Source organism: Drosophila santomea, chromosome 3L (assembly GCF_016746245.2).
Source record: "Drosophila santomea strain STO CAGO 1482 chromosome 3L, Prin_Dsan_1.1, whole genome shotgun sequence".
Taxonomy (NCBI): domain Eukaryota; kingdom Metazoa; phylum Arthropoda; class Insecta; order Diptera; family Drosophilidae; genus Drosophila; species Drosophila santomea.
This window is the reverse complement of record NC_053018.2, coordinates 9,541,977-9,560,812: the sequence shown is the minus strand read 5'-3', so window position 1 is coordinate 9,560,812 and position 18,836 is coordinate 9,541,977. Positions and strand designations below refer to the sequence as shown.

Sequence of the window (18,836 nt, the reverse complement as noted above, 5' to 3'; positions counted from 1 at the left end):
ATAATACATATATGTAAGATATGCAGACATAAATAAAGATTTAAAACAAGATACACTAAGGGCTAAAGTATAAGAAATAGTTTATGAATTATATGATTTTATATAAACTATATAAAAACTAAAAGAATAACATGCTAAGTACAGACATACTTGATAAGTTACTTAATAAGTTACATAAGAAACAAGACACATGCCTAGATTACACGTAACAAAATGTAGTAAATAAACTTTACTTTAAGTGACTTACCTAGAGCTCAACAATCTTTCGGCCTCGGCGGCGGTCATGTCATCCGGCAGGCTGTCCACCCGCGGAATCGCCGCAGTTGGAGGAGCAGCTTGAACCGAAGGAGCGATGGCCACACTGTGGTTCACATGAACCTTGATCACCTCATCCACGACATCGTCGATTAGTTCCACATCGAGTATATCGTCGCCCTTCAAGTGGTTGATAATGTCCTCCTCATCCTCGCCAGCGCTTGTATCGGCATACTCCAGGTCCTGCAGCTCCAGGGAGCCTTGAGCTGGAGCCCGTCGTTCGGGCAGAACAGGAGCCTCTTCCTCATCGTCGTCGTGCTGGAGTTCCAGCACCTCCACATACTCGACGGCCAGGTGCTCGTCCTCCTCCGCGAGATCTAGTTCCTCCTCTTCGTGCGCATCGATGGAGGCAATCGGCGCAATGCCCTTCACCAAGGCCGAACGGGCGGGCGAGCAGGGAGGCGTGGACTTGGCACTGCCTCCACCACCCACAACCTGATCCTGATTACTGCTGTTGCGTCGCCTTATTGGTGAAACCACTCCCACGGGTGGGGAATTGTACGAGCCACGATGCAGTGGGGATCCCTCAACGCTGGACGAAGTGGGCGACTGGAGGAGAACGCCTCTTGCGGGTGCCACTGGCTGGGATTCCTGCATATCCGGCTTGATGATGGCATAAACCGTGCTCGATTCCTGCCCGAAACCATTGGCTCCGTGGAACTTGCGCTGCATATCGGTCACCTTGGCCGTGTCGTATAGCTCAGCCTCCGATCCGTAGACCTCGCGACTCTCGCTGCCATCGGGATTGAGGCGATAGCCCACGTCCACGTAGTTAAGGCTGTGCGGCTGCTCCTCCGTCTGGTCGTAGGCGGGCTGCAGCTTGGCCTTCAGCTCCGGCGTGGACTCATTGAAGCCGCCCTCGTCCTGGCTGGTCGTCGATATAATGCTCGGAGGACGCTGGCCAAGACCGGCGGCTGGCATGTTCACCGTGATGCTGCTGCGCTTGTTGGCCACTCGCTGGGGAGATCCGTTGGCGGAACCCGGAATGGAATGTTGCTGCTGCTGTTGGTTGTTGGCCGATGGCGAAGAGTCGTCCACAGATTTGCGACCTGGAAGAAGAGAAATGAACCATTAATATAGGCATACATTATAAATGAAAGCTACCAGTTCTAAAACCCCGTAAGTTAAAAGGAGAATCTTTTATTATGCAACTACATAGTTTGTTCATTATGCAAAATCCTCTTTGAGCATCCTAATCAAATCCTTTTGCATATTGAGAAGCATATAAGCGCGCTCCGAGTTCGAATTATCACTCAAATGCGGCTCGAAATCAGAATTATCCTGCAAATGTTGCTCGAAAAACTCGCGATATCTCTTCAGCTCCTCCTCCAAGAGGTCCTTGTTATCCGGATCCGGTTCACCGCGCAACTCCATCCTAATGATTTCCATCAACTCGATCATACGTTGGCGAGCTTCTTCGGGTGACTTTTGACTACCTGCATTCCGAAACGCATTGGGCTTCCTCCTACTGGGCAGAAATTTAGATGGCGAAGACAGCGAACGACTGGTGGACGATTTTGCGGCAGAGGAAGTGGAATTGCTTAAACGGAAATTCACTTTGTGGTTTCTGTAAAGCTGACGCACTTCGTCATCACTGGTCATGGGAACGGAACGAAGTAGCTGTCGCCTCCTACAGAGTTGTGCTTTTGGAATGGAGTCAGTAGTTCCGCCCGAAGGACGACGACAATTCGAGAAGGCATCCCAATACTCAGAGGTGGACCGATTGCCACAGCAGCCATGTGATGAAGGGGAGTTAACTGCAGCCAAAGAGGATTCATTCAGATCACACAAATGCGGCATTTCAGTTGGGTTAGCGGACTGCTGAGCCGTTTGCTTCTCCGAGAAGTCCAACCAAGTCAACTCCACTGGAGGAGGCTGCTCGAAAACGCCAGTCAGCCGTCTTTGATTCAGGCACACGATGAAATGACTCATGTAAGCGTTGCGCATGCGCAGATCGTAGAGCGTGTGGCAGTGCAAGGTGGTCAGTTTGTTGAGCCACAGCCAGGATGTCCTGAACTCTGGCGTATTCTCGCAGAACACATCCTCCGGACTGGGCGAGCAGTCCAGCATCAGCACAAAGTCGTTGGAGAGCAGTGCGCTATTTTTTTGGTCGTTCTCCTCCAATATCCTGGCACTGCTACTTTGATTCTGACTGCGATGCGCACTGGTGCGGCTTTCCTCGTGCGGCACATGAGTGTGGGATGTGGTCAGGAGTAGGCTGGTATGGCTAGTACTCTTCCATCTCTCGCTCGCCACTTCTTTGGAATCTGACATAATTCATTTAACTTATTCAAGCGTGTAATATTGTTAATTTGGTTTTGATCAAACAATCCAAAAGTGTCAAGGTTTGATTCCATTGATATTTGAATAGTTCACACATTCCTTAGCTTGAAAATATAGATATGTGAGTCACAAGGCTCAGCGCTAAATGTTGTGACACTTTGAATGAATTGTTTAATTAACTACACATTTTCCTAATTTATTTATTTATGCACGAATTTCGCTGGGCAACACGAATGCCTTAATGGATCAGAGCTAATCGCAACCTGCATACACATATATATTTTGGGACTTTTCAGACGACTATTTTCGTGTGTAGGTGCCGATGCTAAAGCTGTCAACGGAAGGCATAAATATAGCCAGCCGCCTCCAAATACGCGTATGTATATGTACATCTCTTCATGGGACCCTTGGGGATCTTTAGTGGGGAGATGGAGCAGACATGCGACATATTTATATGTATATATACTATATTTTTTTGGTAAAACGTGTAGGCATTTTCCAATTGACAGTGGAATGTCTTAGAAGTTTTGTAAGTTTGCCAATTATCTTGGACGCGGATAAATAAACGTCTTGAGCTATTTTAAATATTTGTATTCAAGTATAGTTTTTATGCAAACACGCTCTTCATTCCTAGTACTAGTACTAACCTCGACAGGCTTGGCAAAGTTTTCGCAAACTGAGACACATTTTTGTTCCCTTCACTAAACACTTATCAATGTTCTGAGCTACGCATGTTGTGATTACTAAACAGATGGTGAATTAAGTAATAAAAACGAGTGCTCATATAGTAACCATGATTAAAAAAGGGTATGGGTTTCATTTCATAAATTTCCACGGAGTTTGAGTAAGTATTTGAATGGCAAAGCAATCCTTCAATGCAAATGTCACTCTCACACAGCCTGCTGTTGTTGGCCAGCAAAGAGGAGAGCCTGCCGAGGACATGATAACAAGGCCAGGCCAGGATGGATTTCGGGTGCTGCCAGTTGACTGACCACAGCAGCCGGACTTGGCCAGCTGGCTGGAGCTGGTCAAGTGCACCCTGGCGTATGCTTAATGCCAATTAGACATGCGTGCGCTTTTAATTAAGAGCAGCATGAATACTTAATGCAAACGGGGCAAACTGAGGTCGGTCAGTTGGGGGAGGGCCAATGCGGCGTATGTGTGATTTCTGTTTCGGTTCAAGTAAATAAACTTGATGAAAATTCAAGCCAAATTCCGAAGGTCGTCCAATATGGATGGAGGGAGGCAGAAGGGGGAGGAGGCGTAAACAAACGCAATTGGAATCGATGAAAAATCGAAGGGGAAAATCACACTTTTGTTCGCTCTGTGTGTGTGTGTGTGTGTGCGTTGTATAATGAGATGCGAAAATTAATGAAAAACCGGGCCAGAAATAAATGCTTTGCAAAAAATAGCACGAGAATTAAAACAAAAGCAAACAAAAGACAATTAATGAGAAGTAACAAATGGCAAATCGGAAAAGGGGGCAAACGAAAAGGGAAAAGTTTCCAATAAATCAAGGTTTATAAATAACTTCCGCAGTAATTGAAGCAATGAAAATGAATGAATAGAAAAAATGCAACTACATACATATATACACAATCATCCAATGCTTTTCATAAATCAAAGGCGAAAAAATCGATTTGAGTTTGCTATAAAAGAAAAATGGGTGAAAAATGTAGCCACTTGCTTTTCACTTTGAGGAACGACCAGTAAAACCATGAACAAATTTGCCTAGTAAAATGCAAAAATAATTGTTTGAGGAACCACAACAAAGCGACAGCAAATTAGAGAAGCCAAAAACAGAGAAAGGGAAGATTTTGCAAGAGACGCAAGAAGAAATGTCAAGACAAAAAACGGAAGTTGCTGTCAAAATGTGCCAAAAACCCACAGATAAGAAGGGGAATCCCCGGGAAGAAAGGCAGCTGCAGTGTGTGGAATGATATAGAAAGTCGGCATTCGTGTACTTGCTGGCTTGTTGGGTCAACTTCCAAAAGTCCTGACAATGCAGATATGCATAATGAAAACACAAACGAGACCAAAACAAAGGAGAGTCTTAAATCTCTGTGGCTAAAAACCGGGCACAGAGATCCTCTGCATGTCCTGCAAAATAGCTGAGCGGGCTAAACTCCTGGAAATTCATTAAAGCAAAAAAAACGGAAATCTGAACGACTGCAAAAATATTTTAAATTTTAGAAGGTGAATTTGTGTATATGCAAACAAACGCTTCAAGATGCATAAATAAAATAATGGTTAAGTGACTTAGCACAATCTTATATTGATTTAAATATACAAGTTTTATTTGACAGAGACCATTTAAAATGGTTCTGGTAATCGATAAATGGCTATAAATTGAGTAAATAAACAAAAAATAGTAGACTAAACCAAATTACAGAGAAAGGAAACCTAACTAGATGCCAACCCAAGTTCTTACGACCGAAGAAAATAACTTAAAGCACTTGAAACTCAAATTGATTTTGAATACTTGAGGACATTTCTTGGCCCAAGGAAAGTATCTTAATGCTGGCCACATTCCTGTTTCCGTCCAGCAGCAAAAAGCAACAGGCAAACTAAGGGAAGAAATGCCAGCACTGAAATATTTTACAACCTCTGAATGGCGAAAACTGCAAACACATGACAATCGCAAATATTTCTGTTGTGGCATACAATTTCAAATTTGAAAATGAAAATAAACTCGGCGAAAGGAGAAAAAGCAGCAGAAGTGTGCGAGAAAAATGCGAAAAAAAATACAGGAAAAGTTTAAACATTCTCTGGTGGCTGTTGCCATGCCAAGAAAAACTTCCCAGGCAATGTGAATGAATTTTTTAAATATTTTGTTTGTCGCCAAAACAAAATGCAGTTCGCTGAACCTGCGGCGAAACAAAGAAAGGCTTCCATAATTTTCGATATCCAGAAGATACTCCTATGCAGCTGGCAGATGTTTGCATCTTTTGCGTTCATTTTGCACATTTGTACATCTTTTGTACATCTGTATTTTCTGCCCGCCATCAATTAACTCGTTTTGAAGCGCAACTGCCGCATATATAATATTAGGGTCACTCGGGCAGTTTGCAATTAAATTTCAGTCAATTTCAAATGAATTACGCAATGCGTAGAGTTGCAAGTGAATGAATACCTCTTGGACACACTTAGAGCTGATTCAAAAAGAGGATCGCCATTCCATAATAGCACTTTCCCGTCACAGTTCAAATTCTCAACTGATCACAACGACGGTGACAAGAAAAAGCCAGACCTCTCCGCACCATTCAAGTCATTTCCAGACTCCGAAGGCGAGGATCTCTTATCTGTTATCAGTCGGGGGGACAAAAAAGCCAAATCTGCCACCTCACGTGCCCCTCGAAAATCGAAACAAACCCTCAAAAATCACGCCCCTAGCTCATGGTTACTATATGTTTCAATTTTCTATTTTTTCGCTTCGCATCGGGGCAACGTGCGGCGAATAATTTGTTTTGATTTGCACGGCTTTGGATTATCTTCTCTGTACTATAGACTATATTGAAGTATTTTGTTTTGGGAATTCTTTCGATTACGCGTTTGAAATTAAATTTTTTATTTTTTTTTAATTTATTGCGAAAGTTCTTGCCCGCTTATCAACGCGACATCAACTGAAGAACGGCCGCAGAAAATTTTCGCTTTTTCAGCATCGCTGCGAAGAAGAGAGAGCGTGGAAAATGGGCATATAGCCGAGAGATCTGACAGATCGGCGAAACATTCTCCCTCTCTCTCTCTCTGTGGCGTGCGTTTTTTGGGGCCAGACATGTGGCAGCCAAGTTACAGGGTATTCCGAGTGGATTTCGAACACATTCTTCTCGAGGGTCGCCGCTTGTCAAGCTGCCAGATTGCAAAATCCGCAAAATGAAATGTTGGGAAAGGCCAGAAATCCGAGAGAATCAGTCCAAGTGTCGAGACTGATTTTCGAATAGTGATATCTAATAATAAAATTGAATGAAAATAGCTGAGAATGATATTTAGCAAGCGGAAGCAGAGTAGAAAATTTGCTATATACCTTTTTGGAACCATAATTTATGCGAAAAATCCATTAAAAATACTCCTTTATTGGCTGTATTTTCTCAAGTTTTGATAAAATTTGTAAGTTTTTTGATCGAAAACCGAAAAAGTAGGGATAGACATAGTTACCTATGCTTATTAGCAGCACAAAACAGTCTTTTAGCTGTGCGGCAATTTTTGGCCAAGTTATGGCAAAAATTTCGATTGAAAATATCCGATTTTTTACAACACATTTTTTTTTCGATTTTTTGATAAAAAATATTTTGTTTTTTTTCGATAGCAGTAAAAATAGTTGTCCAAATGTACAATGCCATACCTCGTTGAATTCGTAACAAAATTCCCTATCGATCCATGTACATACATTGAAATGCTAATTTTTGGCCAGTTTTTGCAAATTTTGATGATGGTACCCCTTATCGAAAATGCAAAAATTTGTCAAATATTTTTTTTTCCAAAATCAAAAAAGTAGGGATAGACATAGTTAGCTATGTTTATTAGCAGCACAAAACAGTCTTTATTTTAGCTGTGCGGCCATTTTTGACCAAGTTATGGCTAAAACGCCGATTGGAAATAACGATTTATTTACAACAAAATTTTTTTAGTTTTTTTGATAAAAAATATTCAGTTTTTTTCGATAGCAGTAAAAATAGTTGTCCAAAAGTCAAGGAATAGTTCATATTCCAATACGAATATGAATTATTTGTAGGATATTACCCACAATTTCCATCAGTGGACTGTACACAGCGTTTGTGACGATTTCAAAAGAGTTTTCTCTCTAGCGAAATGTCGCGTTGATTATTTTCTTGATGTGAACATTTTTCAGCACATTTTCGCAATGGACGTCATCAGTTTGGCGTGAAAAGAAGTGAAGGAAAACTGTGGAAAAACTACAACATAAATGAGGAAAATGCGAAGATGCTGGGTGGTCAAAGTAGGCAAACAAAGAAGAGGAAAAGCGAGGGGAAAACGTCTGCAAGTGGCTGTCTAAGAAACCCACGCGCCTTTCATTAAGACATTGGATCATTGAACTCTGATGGTTTGCTCTCTATAAAACTTATTATAATTTTATAAAAAAAACTAGTATAAACTAATTAATTGGTATTGCCAGTAAACTTGAAACTAACTATTTTTAAGCAAAAACATAATAAACTAGCCTGTTTTTTGAAGGAATATTAATGGTCAGTTGTCGCAAGCAGTGCAAGCAGTTCTGTCACTGGCGCCATCTGTTGTTCAGCAGACTAAGCTGTGGTGTGTCAGCAAACTAAGAGCACGAATATAGCTGCGACTCAAACCATATGAATCATTGCCAGGGCTGTAGGGACTCCAGCGAAGACAGAAACCCACTTCAAGCAAATACACTGACCAAAAACAGTAGTTGGCACTTAAGGAATTTACAAATTTGAAATTTGATAAGGAATTATATATAATGAAAATTTTCGGTATTCTTTCCGACTCTTTGTGAATAAAAGCGTACATCGTTTGTTGAAAACTGTGTGTGTTGTCTTCATTGTTTTCGTTTTGTTTGCGTTGGCGACACACAAGCACAAATGCAGCCGAGCCCCCACTTTTCGCCCAGTCTATTCGTAACATATTGTCAATATTTGAGCGGCTTTTAATTTGTGATAAATAATACCTTCCGTTTGGGATTAACCAATATGTATATATGTATGTATGTATATAATGATAAAATATTTGTGCCCATCATGTTTCATTGTGCTGCCATAAAGTGGAGCACAAGCAACTTTCGGCGGGCATAATTTACTGACAGACGGAGGTGGTGGACATGGTGCACTTAAAGAAAAATTGTATACTTAAGCAAGCTACATAGCTTTTCTGCTGTAGAATATTTTAATTTGATATTCGCTGGTAAGCAATCAAGCCAATAAACTTTATATACTTCATTGATTTATGGGGAATATTGCGGAAGTTTAATTTCCTTTAAGTTTCTTTTAGTGCTCAGTTTGGGACGCTTCCCCACCTGAAAGCACCCATCTTCTCGCAGTCGTATGAGTAGTATTTTCCGCGTTATTTATAAACTCGTGAATGTGACAGGCGGACGCAAGCCATTCAAAATGTGCCATGCAGCACAGAAGCCTAGGCCTTCCACTCGACTCTATGTTTCTATTTCACTTGGTTCATTTGGTTCCCGATCCGATCCCCCCATTTTACCACCAACGAGTCCATGTCCCATTCATGTGTGCTCGTCATGTCTCGAGTCTGACACTCGTTTGGGGTATGGCAAGGCCATAAGTACAGTGATTCATTTGAAAATATTAGTAAAGAACCCCCCTCTTATGGAGTTTAAAAACTTTTAGTCGCTATCTGCAAGTTTAAATTATATTTTACCAAAAAAAAGCATTGTAAAAAAACTATTTTATCCATCTGAGTCTGCACTTTATTCACTCTATTCATGATGTTTATAGAGCACAACAAACTCACTCTGCCATTTGCATTTAGATGGCGCTAAGCATATGACGGGTGCTGTGTCAGCGATTTGACAAGAAAATGCTGTAAAAATTGTGTTTGGTCTACTAAAAGAGCACCAGAATAGCTGAGCATAGGGGAAATAGGCAAAAAAAAAAAGGCAGACACTCTATTCGAAAAGAAGAAAAAGTGGGACTTCATACGGACAAGGCAATTGCAGACACAACACACAACCTACCCCAACTTGAGCACATAATCCAATCCACTTAATTCCAGTGCGCTCTCCACAGCAATGAAATCAATAAATCAAGGTGCGCCACGCCCCCTTCATGAACACAACACTGCCATTTATGAATTAAAACGACTTCCAGACCCCAGTTCGCATCCCAGTCCGCAGATAACCAATAATCGGCAGAAGCTACAACTCGAGGAGTAAAGCAGACAGTAGAAACCACAAATTCCAAATACCCTTCAAGTCAAATACTACAGGGTACTGTTGGTGCCAAAGTGATTATATTTTCAATCACGCTATATTGTTTCACAGCCAAGTTTCAGGTAATTAGCAAGCTAAATATTTTAATTTGCCAACTATATGCTATACTTGTACGAATCTGGCAGTGTGCCAATAGTGATGTAATTAACAATTACATTATATTAAATATTTTATTGAGAAATGATTCAAACTGAAAAATACCTCCCAGTCTGCTAATCACTTTGATTCGCAAGTTAAAATACCCCCCCAAAAAGAGCATTGAAAAGTGGTATCTTCGGGATGCGAATCAAACTGAGATTGCGAACTGCGGCTGCTGGCGGAAGTGCGGCGTGCAAATTCCAATTCTGTAATCAGCAGCAGGATGGGATGGCTTGGGATAGACTCCCGGACGATGGTGGAGGGCAGAGGAGCAGAGGAGCAACGCATCATTGAATTCCTAATCTGGCATTAATACAATTTTATGTGTGGAGTCGCTAGAAGAGCAAATCCCAAGTAGAAGAGCCCACGAGGGGGCGGGAATCCCAACAAAATCCGCCAAACGCCAAAGAGCCTCGGACCATGAAGATGGGCGACGACAGATTGTGAGCATTGCACTCGCGGAGGAGGACGAAGTGCATCGGGGAGCAGGGCACAGCGCTTGGAATGCTGCTTGTCGAGCCGTTGTCGTTGGGGGCTGCATTTGATATGCCTGCTGTGTTTGACCCATATTGGAATTTGCCTCCAGAGCACACGCAGAAAAAAAAGCTAACTCTTTAAAGACACATTTCAGAAAATCTTAATACTAAGAATCTAATATCAATCGATTCTGTAGTTAGTAAGTGGAGTTATGAGTGGAATGTTCTCCTACAACTTTCTTGGATGTGCTCACGAAAGGAAGGCACTCAGTTGACATAAGAGGGCGATGTTTTCTCCCAGTGTAGGACTAGCAACTGAGTAGGCTTTGAAGAGGTGGTGTTAGGAGGACAGGCAAGGGTCTTGGGCGGCGGAAGGGCGGAGTTGGGGCGGCGCGCAAGTCACGATTTGTACACCGCTTAGAAAAACTTGTAATGAATGTGGGATGCAATGAAATGGAATGGCATGGCTGGGGATAAGCTGGGGAAGTGGAGTGGTGTGGAGTGGAGGACAACAGGAGGCCACTGCACAATGAAGTCGACCTGGCAGTTCAGCCAGCACACAACAAAGTACACACACACACACAAGGAGAATGTCTGGAAGGTGTTTGAACTCGAGCCAGCAAAGTTCAAAACTTCGCAATGAAGGAAGTTCGAGAATGCCCTGAGACGAGTTGCTGGTTCTGGTTCCTGATTCAAAAGGCTATTAATTATGTCTGGAAAGGAAGGAAGGAAGGGCCACAACAAAGTGGAGCAACATGGAAACTAGATCTCCCCTGGATTAGCTGACTTTTGATGTCCCCAGGCAGGGCATATAATACGATTGGAAAGCCCTTTTATGAAGCCTCTAATTGCACATTTAATCTAAATACTATCAGCTCCGTGATGAGTCATCAAATATTCTTTGTCGTCGCCTTGTCAACGTTATCAGCGGGGTTTTTGTTTGGTTTTTAGTTTTTTTTTTCAAAGAAATTGTTTTCCCATTGTATGAGTTCTGGTCTACCAAACAAGTTTGTGAATAATTTGTACTTTTAAAGAGCTTACCTTCGTTTTCGCTGCGTCGTCGCCTGGGAACACTGTTGTAGTTGCCTCCGTGGTAGTATTCCATCTCCGACTTCTCCGTGGACTCGTTCTCCTGCTTCTCATCCTCAGTGTGAACTGGCGACGAAGGTCCCGAGGAGGCACTGGCCACCGGTGATCCCGAGGCGGCCGAATTGGTGCTGCCACTGAGTCCGTTGCCGGAATACTGACCATTACCGGATCCACCGTCCAGCGATCCCCTCTTGGCCGGCTGCATTAGGTAGCTGCTGGTGGGCGAGGCGCAGGATGAGGGCGTGGAGCAGTTGGTCAAGGGCAGTGCATCCTCGATGAGATCTACGGACTTTTTGCGCGGCTTCTCCGGCGGAATGGGTGCCACGCCCTGATCGCAGGAGTTCCTCAGCAGCTCCTGCTGCTCCTGCATCAGGGATCTCTGGAGCACAGCTGCCGACTTGGCCGGCGGTGGAGGCGGCGAATTATCCGCAGTTTTGGTCGGCGACTGGCGCACCCTATCCGGATTGAACTTCACCGGACTCACGTTCTTTGGCTTGACCGCCGGTATGGGCGGCAATGGCGGCGACTTCACCGGACTGCCAATCTTGCCGCTCCTTGGCTTGATTTCTGGCGGTGCCTGTGCTCTCGCTGGCGGATTGGGACTGGCATTTGGCGGAGGTTGTGGCGGTTCCATTGCCGGCTTGGCCACCTTCTCGCTGTCCATGATCAGCCCGGTTCCGGGCACTGTACGTATGATGTCGCAGCGGTTTAGATCGCTGTGCGTCCGAGTTGTTTTGGTTTTGGTGAAATGGGAGGTCCACTTCTTCTGCTTCTCGATCAGCTCCCGTGAATTGAACTTTCGCTCCGGTTTCTCCGGCTTGTCAGCGCCCGAGCTGGCGAACAGAGCACTCACTGACCCACCGGCTGGTGGTGGAATCGGCGATGGCTCCTCCGACTTCAAGCGGGATATATTGTGCTGCGGATACTTGACCACCGAGGTGGGCACCACCTGCGCCGCTGGTTCCACAATAAACTTGCTGTTACTTAAGCGTTGCTCGGGTGCAACTCCATTCTGGGCCACATTGGCGGCATTGTTGTTATTGTGCACGAGTGATACGCCGGAGGGAAACGGAGTCCTCCGCTTGGGCGGCGACTGTGAGCGATCCGAGGAGCGCGAGGACGAGCGATCCGAACCGTCACACAGGTTGTCCTCCCGCGAACCACTTCGCAACAGTCGCGAACTCACATTCGAATTGGACTCCACGCCCAATTTCTCGAACAGAGCCCGCGCGTTATTGAACCTGGCGGAGTGGGATTCCGTTCGCACCGCCGGTGCTCCTTGGACGTGGGCGTGGTGGGCAGCAGCGGCGGCGGCGGCAGCGGCGTGGGCGGCGGCCACAGCGCTTAGTTGCTCCACCGGCTGGATCTCGATGGGTTTGCGCTGGAAGATGTTGGCTATCTGGCTCACCTTACCCACGGGAGCGGGTGCATGGTGCATTGGTTTCTCCATGATGGAACTGCAAGGAATTCAAGGAAAATTTTATTAGCACCAGTTAGTTATGAAATAATACTACGAGTATTTAATGCAACTTTTCTCTGGTGAAACCAACTTGCCACCAATTCACAAAATTATCTCATTAACTTATAACACAATGTTTGTTGCGAATTCCGGTGTTTTTCCTTTACCAGCGGAAGTCGGGTATATTGAGAGATTCAGCTATCTGCGTTACAAATTCCAACCAGCCGCACCCTAATGGCCAAACTGATAAAATCGATGGGTAACTTGAACGTTTATTGCAGTTTTACCTTTGCCATTTTCTTGCTCATCGATTTGACTGACTTTCGCGGCGATTTTCACCTTTACTTTCTGCTGATACTTATGCTTATGCCTTTGTTATGCGTTTGTTTGTTATTTTCTGCACATCAAACACAATTAAGGTTCCATTGATATGAATGAGCCCCCCAATATCCGGACCCTTCTGAGGTGAGTTCCAGGTGTTGGATGTGTGAAAGTCTTTGAAAAAGTGAACAAAACTCAGTTGTTTGCTGCGCTCGGCGACTTGGGTGAAAAAGAGAAGGCATTGCCATATGCCCAGTTGGGGCCCAGTTGGGGCTTTCTTTGCAGAAAACGCAAGAAGAGAGGCCCCGAGAGACACGGAGAGCCGTGAGTGGGGAACACTGCGGTGCGACATTGAAAGCTATGCGATGCGGCGTAGGTGATAGGGTAGTGGTTACCGTTATCGGTATTGATTTACGAGTTTGGCCAGGCTGGTACCGCACAATGCCCTACTGGCGGTGGGAACTACTCCTACGCTGAGTGGTTTGTAACCAACTGTAGTGCGGTAAATCCCTGCTGTAGGGTTTTACAAGAGATTAAACAAAACTTTATAACTACTCATAAAATGAAGCTAGCTAACCTTTCTCTTAGAACTTTATAACTACTAAACTCAGCTAATGAGCTAAGTTAATTTTATACACATTACCCCACGGCCCTTACAAAACGAACTTCTTTATAATCATTGTTCTCTGAAAGGAGGCGATAAAAGCGCAGTTTGTGCCACACAGACTATCTGAACCGAGCAGACAGTCGAAACTTATCGCAAAGTCAATAGGAATACGCGCCTAACTAGCTGACTGAAAAGAGCAAATACAGGCGAAGAGGTAAACAAATCGGCAGATAGTGAACTCACACCCATGTCCACACAATTAGGAGGAGCGACCAAAATCGAGACAAAGGTCGCAACTGAACAGTCAGCCGCACTGTGTAAATAACTGCCTGGGCTCTTAAGTCTAGTAATAATAAATATGTAAATAAGAAAGCGGCCCGAAACACGAGACAATGGCGACGGATGGTGCCTACATTTATCTAATCTAATCGAAATGCACAATGCATGTGACCGTGAATTAGGATGGACGTGGATAAGATATAGATTACGGCCAGATAAATATAGCCGGTGATCTCGTCCGTTGCTGTATCATTCAAAAGTGCCCGTACCACATGGCGGATGAGGTGAACCCAAAAGGAATCACTTAAAATATTACGCATCCGCCGCGTTGCTTCTTCCCGGGGGAAAACAACGTTGCACTCGCTGCATAATATCCGTGGTAAAAGTTTAATGAGCTCGCAGATTTATTTGGCTGCCCAAACTGATATTGATTTAATGACAGTTCCTCTCCATTTATCCATCCATCCATCTATCCACCCTCATTATAAATGAATGCCACTGCAAATGGCCAGCGAGCCGAGGACGTGAAAGGACATCGACATGGACACGACCAGCAAGCTGCTCAAGTGCACAATCCTTTCAGCTTTTGTGGTGCCATTGGCTGCTCGGTTGGCAGACTACACTGCTATTTATAACTGCCACATGGGGTCCCTCCATGGCTCCTTGTCCTTGGCTTCTTGGCATCGCAATTTAATCACACAGTTCATGGCAAGATCTCCCATTGAGCGCTTTCAAGGGTGTATGCAAAATGATGAATAGCCCATATCGTTGCTATATACTTTGCAGAGAATCATCGATTTTAATATGCTTTTAAAATTCAGTACTTCTTGAGCTTACCATATAGTCTAACTGCTCTTACTCTGAAGAGATTTATACTCTTCCCATTTGTGAACCACCATATTCATTACGGTTTCCGAGTAATTTGCATTATAAAACGACGGAGAATCCATTCAGCCGCAGCACCTTTCTCAGCATAACTGTCACCATTATCATTAGCATGAATACGGATTAAGACACCCCATTAAAACACTGCAATCAGCGCTAAATGCCCCCGATCAGAACGATAACGATCATCATTTGCAATTTGCGCCTGGCAAATGACAAAAAACTAGTTTACCCCTGTCTCTGTAATTTTTGCATAAATGTTAATTGCACTCGGCAAAATGTTAAATTGCACTCGTTAGCTCAAACACGTGATCCAGGCGAGATGGCGGAGGAGGGACTGGCACATGGTAACTGGAACCAGGAGGAGGAGGCCGGGTGACCAGGTGAGCAGCGGGTAGCCAGCGACGACGCCATGTGTTATAATTGCGTCAACATTCAGTCTCTTGAGCGTGAACAAGAAAACAATGTCAACAATGAAATGATGGCCCCATTGTGAATGGCAGTGGCACACCGGGTGCAAGTGGAGTAAAGTGGCGGGCACAAAAGATTGGTAGCAATTAGTGGAGCCACCTACCTACGCGTCGGGATCCGTGGATGGTACTCCACACCATAGCATACCATATAAAAGGTGAAGGGGAGATGGGAACCCCCGCTGGGAGGTCTTGGAGTTGCCCACCAGTTCACACGAAATAAAAGTTGGCGCCAGGAAAATGATGCTTAATATGATATGGATATAGGAATCGGAACAGCAGAAATGCTAATGATGATGATGATGTCGGGAACCACGGCCACTGCTGTGAACAATCAGATCCGGGTTAACAAGAGATATATTAAAAAAAAAATAATAATAATAAAATCTCTTGACTTCTTTTTTCTACAAATTAGTTAGTATAACATTTTATAACATATAACTAGGGAAATAATTAAGTTATCTTGATGACGTTACATAGCACTGTAGCTTGAATTCATCAGAAAGAACTAAACTAGTTTAAGGAATATAATTCCTTCCAAAACAACAACTTCCTTTGACATACATTTTAAAATCATTCATGTAATTTTTCTACATTTTCCATGTCAACATTCTAGTTACATCTATGACTTTTAATTTAGAGATCAACCTTGGACGCTGCTTCACAAAGAGTCGCAGTGCTTCCTAGAATTGTTCCCCAGCTTTTGTGTAGTCAACTATGTTAGTTGTATTTCTTTCATTTCGATTCCAAGCCCAACCTTCGCCGGTCGTGACAACTGTCTGGCACACAGACTTATATACCTATAGACTTCTAGACTTACAATTTTCCGCGTAGGCCTGGTTAGTAACACAACTAACGAAGGTACAGACCAATATAAAAAAAAAACACAGCCAACAACATTCACTTATTAAACAAGAACACAACAATTCAAGATGTTTTGATACGGTCGCCTTACCGCAGCGGCGATGAATGCGAAACGAGTTGTCGCTGCTTGTTCTCAATGTTGTGTGTGTTGGGTGTTGTGCATTGTGTGTATTGTGTGTGTATGTGTTGTCTGTGGTTTGCTGGTCTTGTTAGACAAATTATGCCAATTAAACGGTGGGAAAACAAGTTGGTAAGTCTGCACGCGGTGGCCCCCAGTGGAGTGGACTTTGCGATCCCACTCCGGCAGTCTCCCACTTCTGAAATTCCGCACCCAAACTGGATTGTGCCTACGTGCAAGTGCAGATATGCAAGCCCCACCACCAAACGAGTCTTCAAAGGATGCGCCCTGCTAAATTGAATAACCAGAGGAGGAGCAGTGGAGCTCCAGCACCAGGCCAGAACCAATTGAGATACGTCCTCAGCGCATCAAAGTGTTTAGAGCCTCACACATCGATCCGATTCCATTTGCATAATCGCACCGATTGACTTTTATAAGCCTGACAAATGACTGCCACCGAGTCAGTGGCCTGGAATCGGCTGGAAACTGTTGTCGCCGACTTGGCGGGTGACTATTCTTGAGCTGCCAGGATGCTGGCACAACATTTGCATACTCCCCACCTCAGGTAGCAACCTACTCCATATGCTACATTTTGTAGAGCGCGGAAATTCCTCAAATATTTCCATTTTCGTTCACTTTTTATATCGGGTTCACTTCGGAAGTAGATATTAGATCATTTTTAGTATTTCGCCAAACTCTTGTTGCTACCCTCGAGTGCTGTCCACATAAACTAAACCTCAACGTGGCGCCATCGTCCTCGTGTTTTCCCCGAATGAGTCTCATGTGCGCATAATTAAGGAGTCCAGGGATCCACAAACTTGGCTAAGGATTCGCCACGTGTGTAGCCAGTTTTTTATGGCCTAACTGGGAGATGGGCTTTCAAAAAACAGTTGCCCCGGCTTATGGAACAAGTGTTCCATATCCTGAGCATACGAGTTGTCAGATGGGATTATGCTTCATCAGCTATAAGTTGAGCCATGAATAAAGTTAAGTTTATGGAAAAAACGCGGTAAATACTATTAAAGTGAGTAATGTAATCTTTAAATATAAGACTTTTATTATTCATAAATATATTTCTGTGTAACTCAAGGTGTAATTGTTTTCTAACACTAATATATGTGGTGTTTAATTGCAATTTATGAACATTCCACAGTTGCAGTAATCTCGTAATAAACCCGCTGAGCACTTGGATTTATTGCCCCGGCGGTAGCCAAAAGTGGACTCACCTTTCTCCTGTCCAATTCAGGTGCTATGTGGTGTCCTTCCCCCTTCTCCTCGCTGGCCTCCTCGTTTCCTCCTTTGTTTGCCTTTGTTGTTTGATTAAACCTGCTCTACACCTAAAGCCTGGCTCCGCTCCAAACATTTGTCATTGTGGCGGGATGTTTGTAGTGCGCTCTTTCTGCAGTTTTTCAGCTGTTTTCAGCTTTTTTTCAGCTTTGTTCGTATTCAAGTGGAGCCAGGTGATGCTGCTCCAACTTGCCCGCTGCCAAATCCACTTCCACTTCCTCCCACTCGATGCACTGGAGCGTGTCTAGCTGTTTCTTCGTTGTCGTGGTTGTCAGCCAATCAACCCACCGCTGGCCTCATCGGTGTCAGCATTTTTTGTGTGTTTGGTTTGCCTTTTGCGCAAGATGAAAATGCAAATTTCTGCAAAAAAAAAACAATCGAAGAAACAACGCAAATAAGAGTTAGGAGAGCGAAATTGCTAAAATACACGGTATAAAATTGTACTAGAGCCACTAAGTTTACTACTTAAATTTACAATTGATTTTAAAGCATTGTAGGTTCATTTATTTTGCACGAATATTACGCATCATATGTTAATAACAATTTGTTCATAAACTTCATTTTCATTACAAGATCGTAATCTTCTTTTTTTCTCTGTGCACTTGGAGGTTCAATGAACCAAAAAAAATCAGCCAAAAGCTGGCCAACGAAACCCAATAGAATTGCCACATTTTTAAGGTGGCCCTCCGGGGCATACGAAATTAGTTTTTGACTCTCCTCCGAGGGATTTGCCGTAGGTTCGCCGTTTCTCGCTGGAAAATTGAAGGTGAATTGTTGCAAACGGAAGCAATTAGTTTCATTTGGAGCTGCAGCAACGCGAAAGGGGAGAAAACACAACGCCAGAGTTCAAGACGAGCCCAATCGACTGAAACCAAAAACCGGGGAGAAAGTCCGGCCAATTGATAAACAGACAGCGTTTCCAGTAGCTGCAGTCGTCAGTCATCAGTCAACAATAACAATGTTATTAGCTTTTGGGGGGGTAATCAATGTGTCGCCTTAATTTGCCCCCCTACAAACTTCACGAATTGTCTTTTTTCGGGGGTCTTTGGACTCAAGGTAAGCTCATAAATTTCCTCTGCCTTCTGGGGACGCCTACAACTCCAGCTGAAAATCATTCAGCGCATTGTAATTGTCTAATTTATGGTTGTTCAACAATTTCACTCGTTTATGGTGCGTGAGAAAATCGTGGTGGGTGTAATCAAATGGCTAAACAAAATGAAGAAATGTAACTGAAATGCGAGTCGGGTTAAGTGAGTTAAGTGAGTTACTTGGGGCAGGTCGCAAAGTTGTGCAAGATACCAG

The 18,836-nt window shown here is 43.8% G+C and overlaps 2 protein-coding genes and 1 long non-coding RNA gene across 17 annotated transcripts in view; all 3 read right to left on the bottom strand.

The window, feature by feature from the left end:
* The window catches only part of LOC120450068, a 35,640-nt gene extending 17,746 nt beyond the window's left edge, over positions 1-17,894 (bottom strand). For 14 of the 15 annotated variants that reach the window (XM_039632848.1, XM_039632841.1, XM_039632846.1 and 11 more), the window contains exons 1-3: positions 17,474-17,894; positions 11,197-12,701; positions 248-1,364 (exon numbers count right to left, since the gene is read on the bottom strand). In XM_039632848.1, coding sequence (XP_039488782.1) covers positions 248-1,364; positions 11,197-12,694 — 2,615 coding nt within the window. In that variant the 5' untranslated portion in view covers positions 12,695-12,701; positions 17,474-17,894. Of the gene's footprint in view, positions 1-247; positions 1,365-11,196; positions 12,702-12,990; positions 13,011-17,473 lie in introns of those variants that run through there. The other variant, XM_039632842.2, reaches the window with a different exon arrangement.
* LOC120450070 lies at positions 1,440-2,681 on the bottom strand. The gene has a single exon (XM_039632857.2). The coding sequence runs from the start codon at positions 2,587-2,589 to the stop codon at positions 1,483-1,485; it is 1,107 nt and encodes a 368-aa protein (XP_039488791.1). The 5' UTR covers positions 2,590-2,681; the 3' UTR covers positions 1,440-1,482.
* LOC120450072 lies at positions 3,254-6,753 on the bottom strand. The gene is made up of 3 exons (XR_005616246.1): positions 6,623-6,753; positions 5,971-6,545; positions 3,254-3,341 (listed from the first exon to the last, which is right to left on the bottom strand). It is a non-coding gene; the product is annotated as an uncharacterized LOC120450072 (long non-coding RNA).
* Positions 17,895-18,836: the final 942 nt, after the last annotated feature.

Excerpts from the sequence above, each read along its gene's own strand:
- LOC120450070 (XM_039632857.2), bottom strand. The coding sequence starts at position 2,589 with ATGTCAGATTCCAAAGAAGTGGCGAGCGAGAGATGGAAGAGTACTAGC.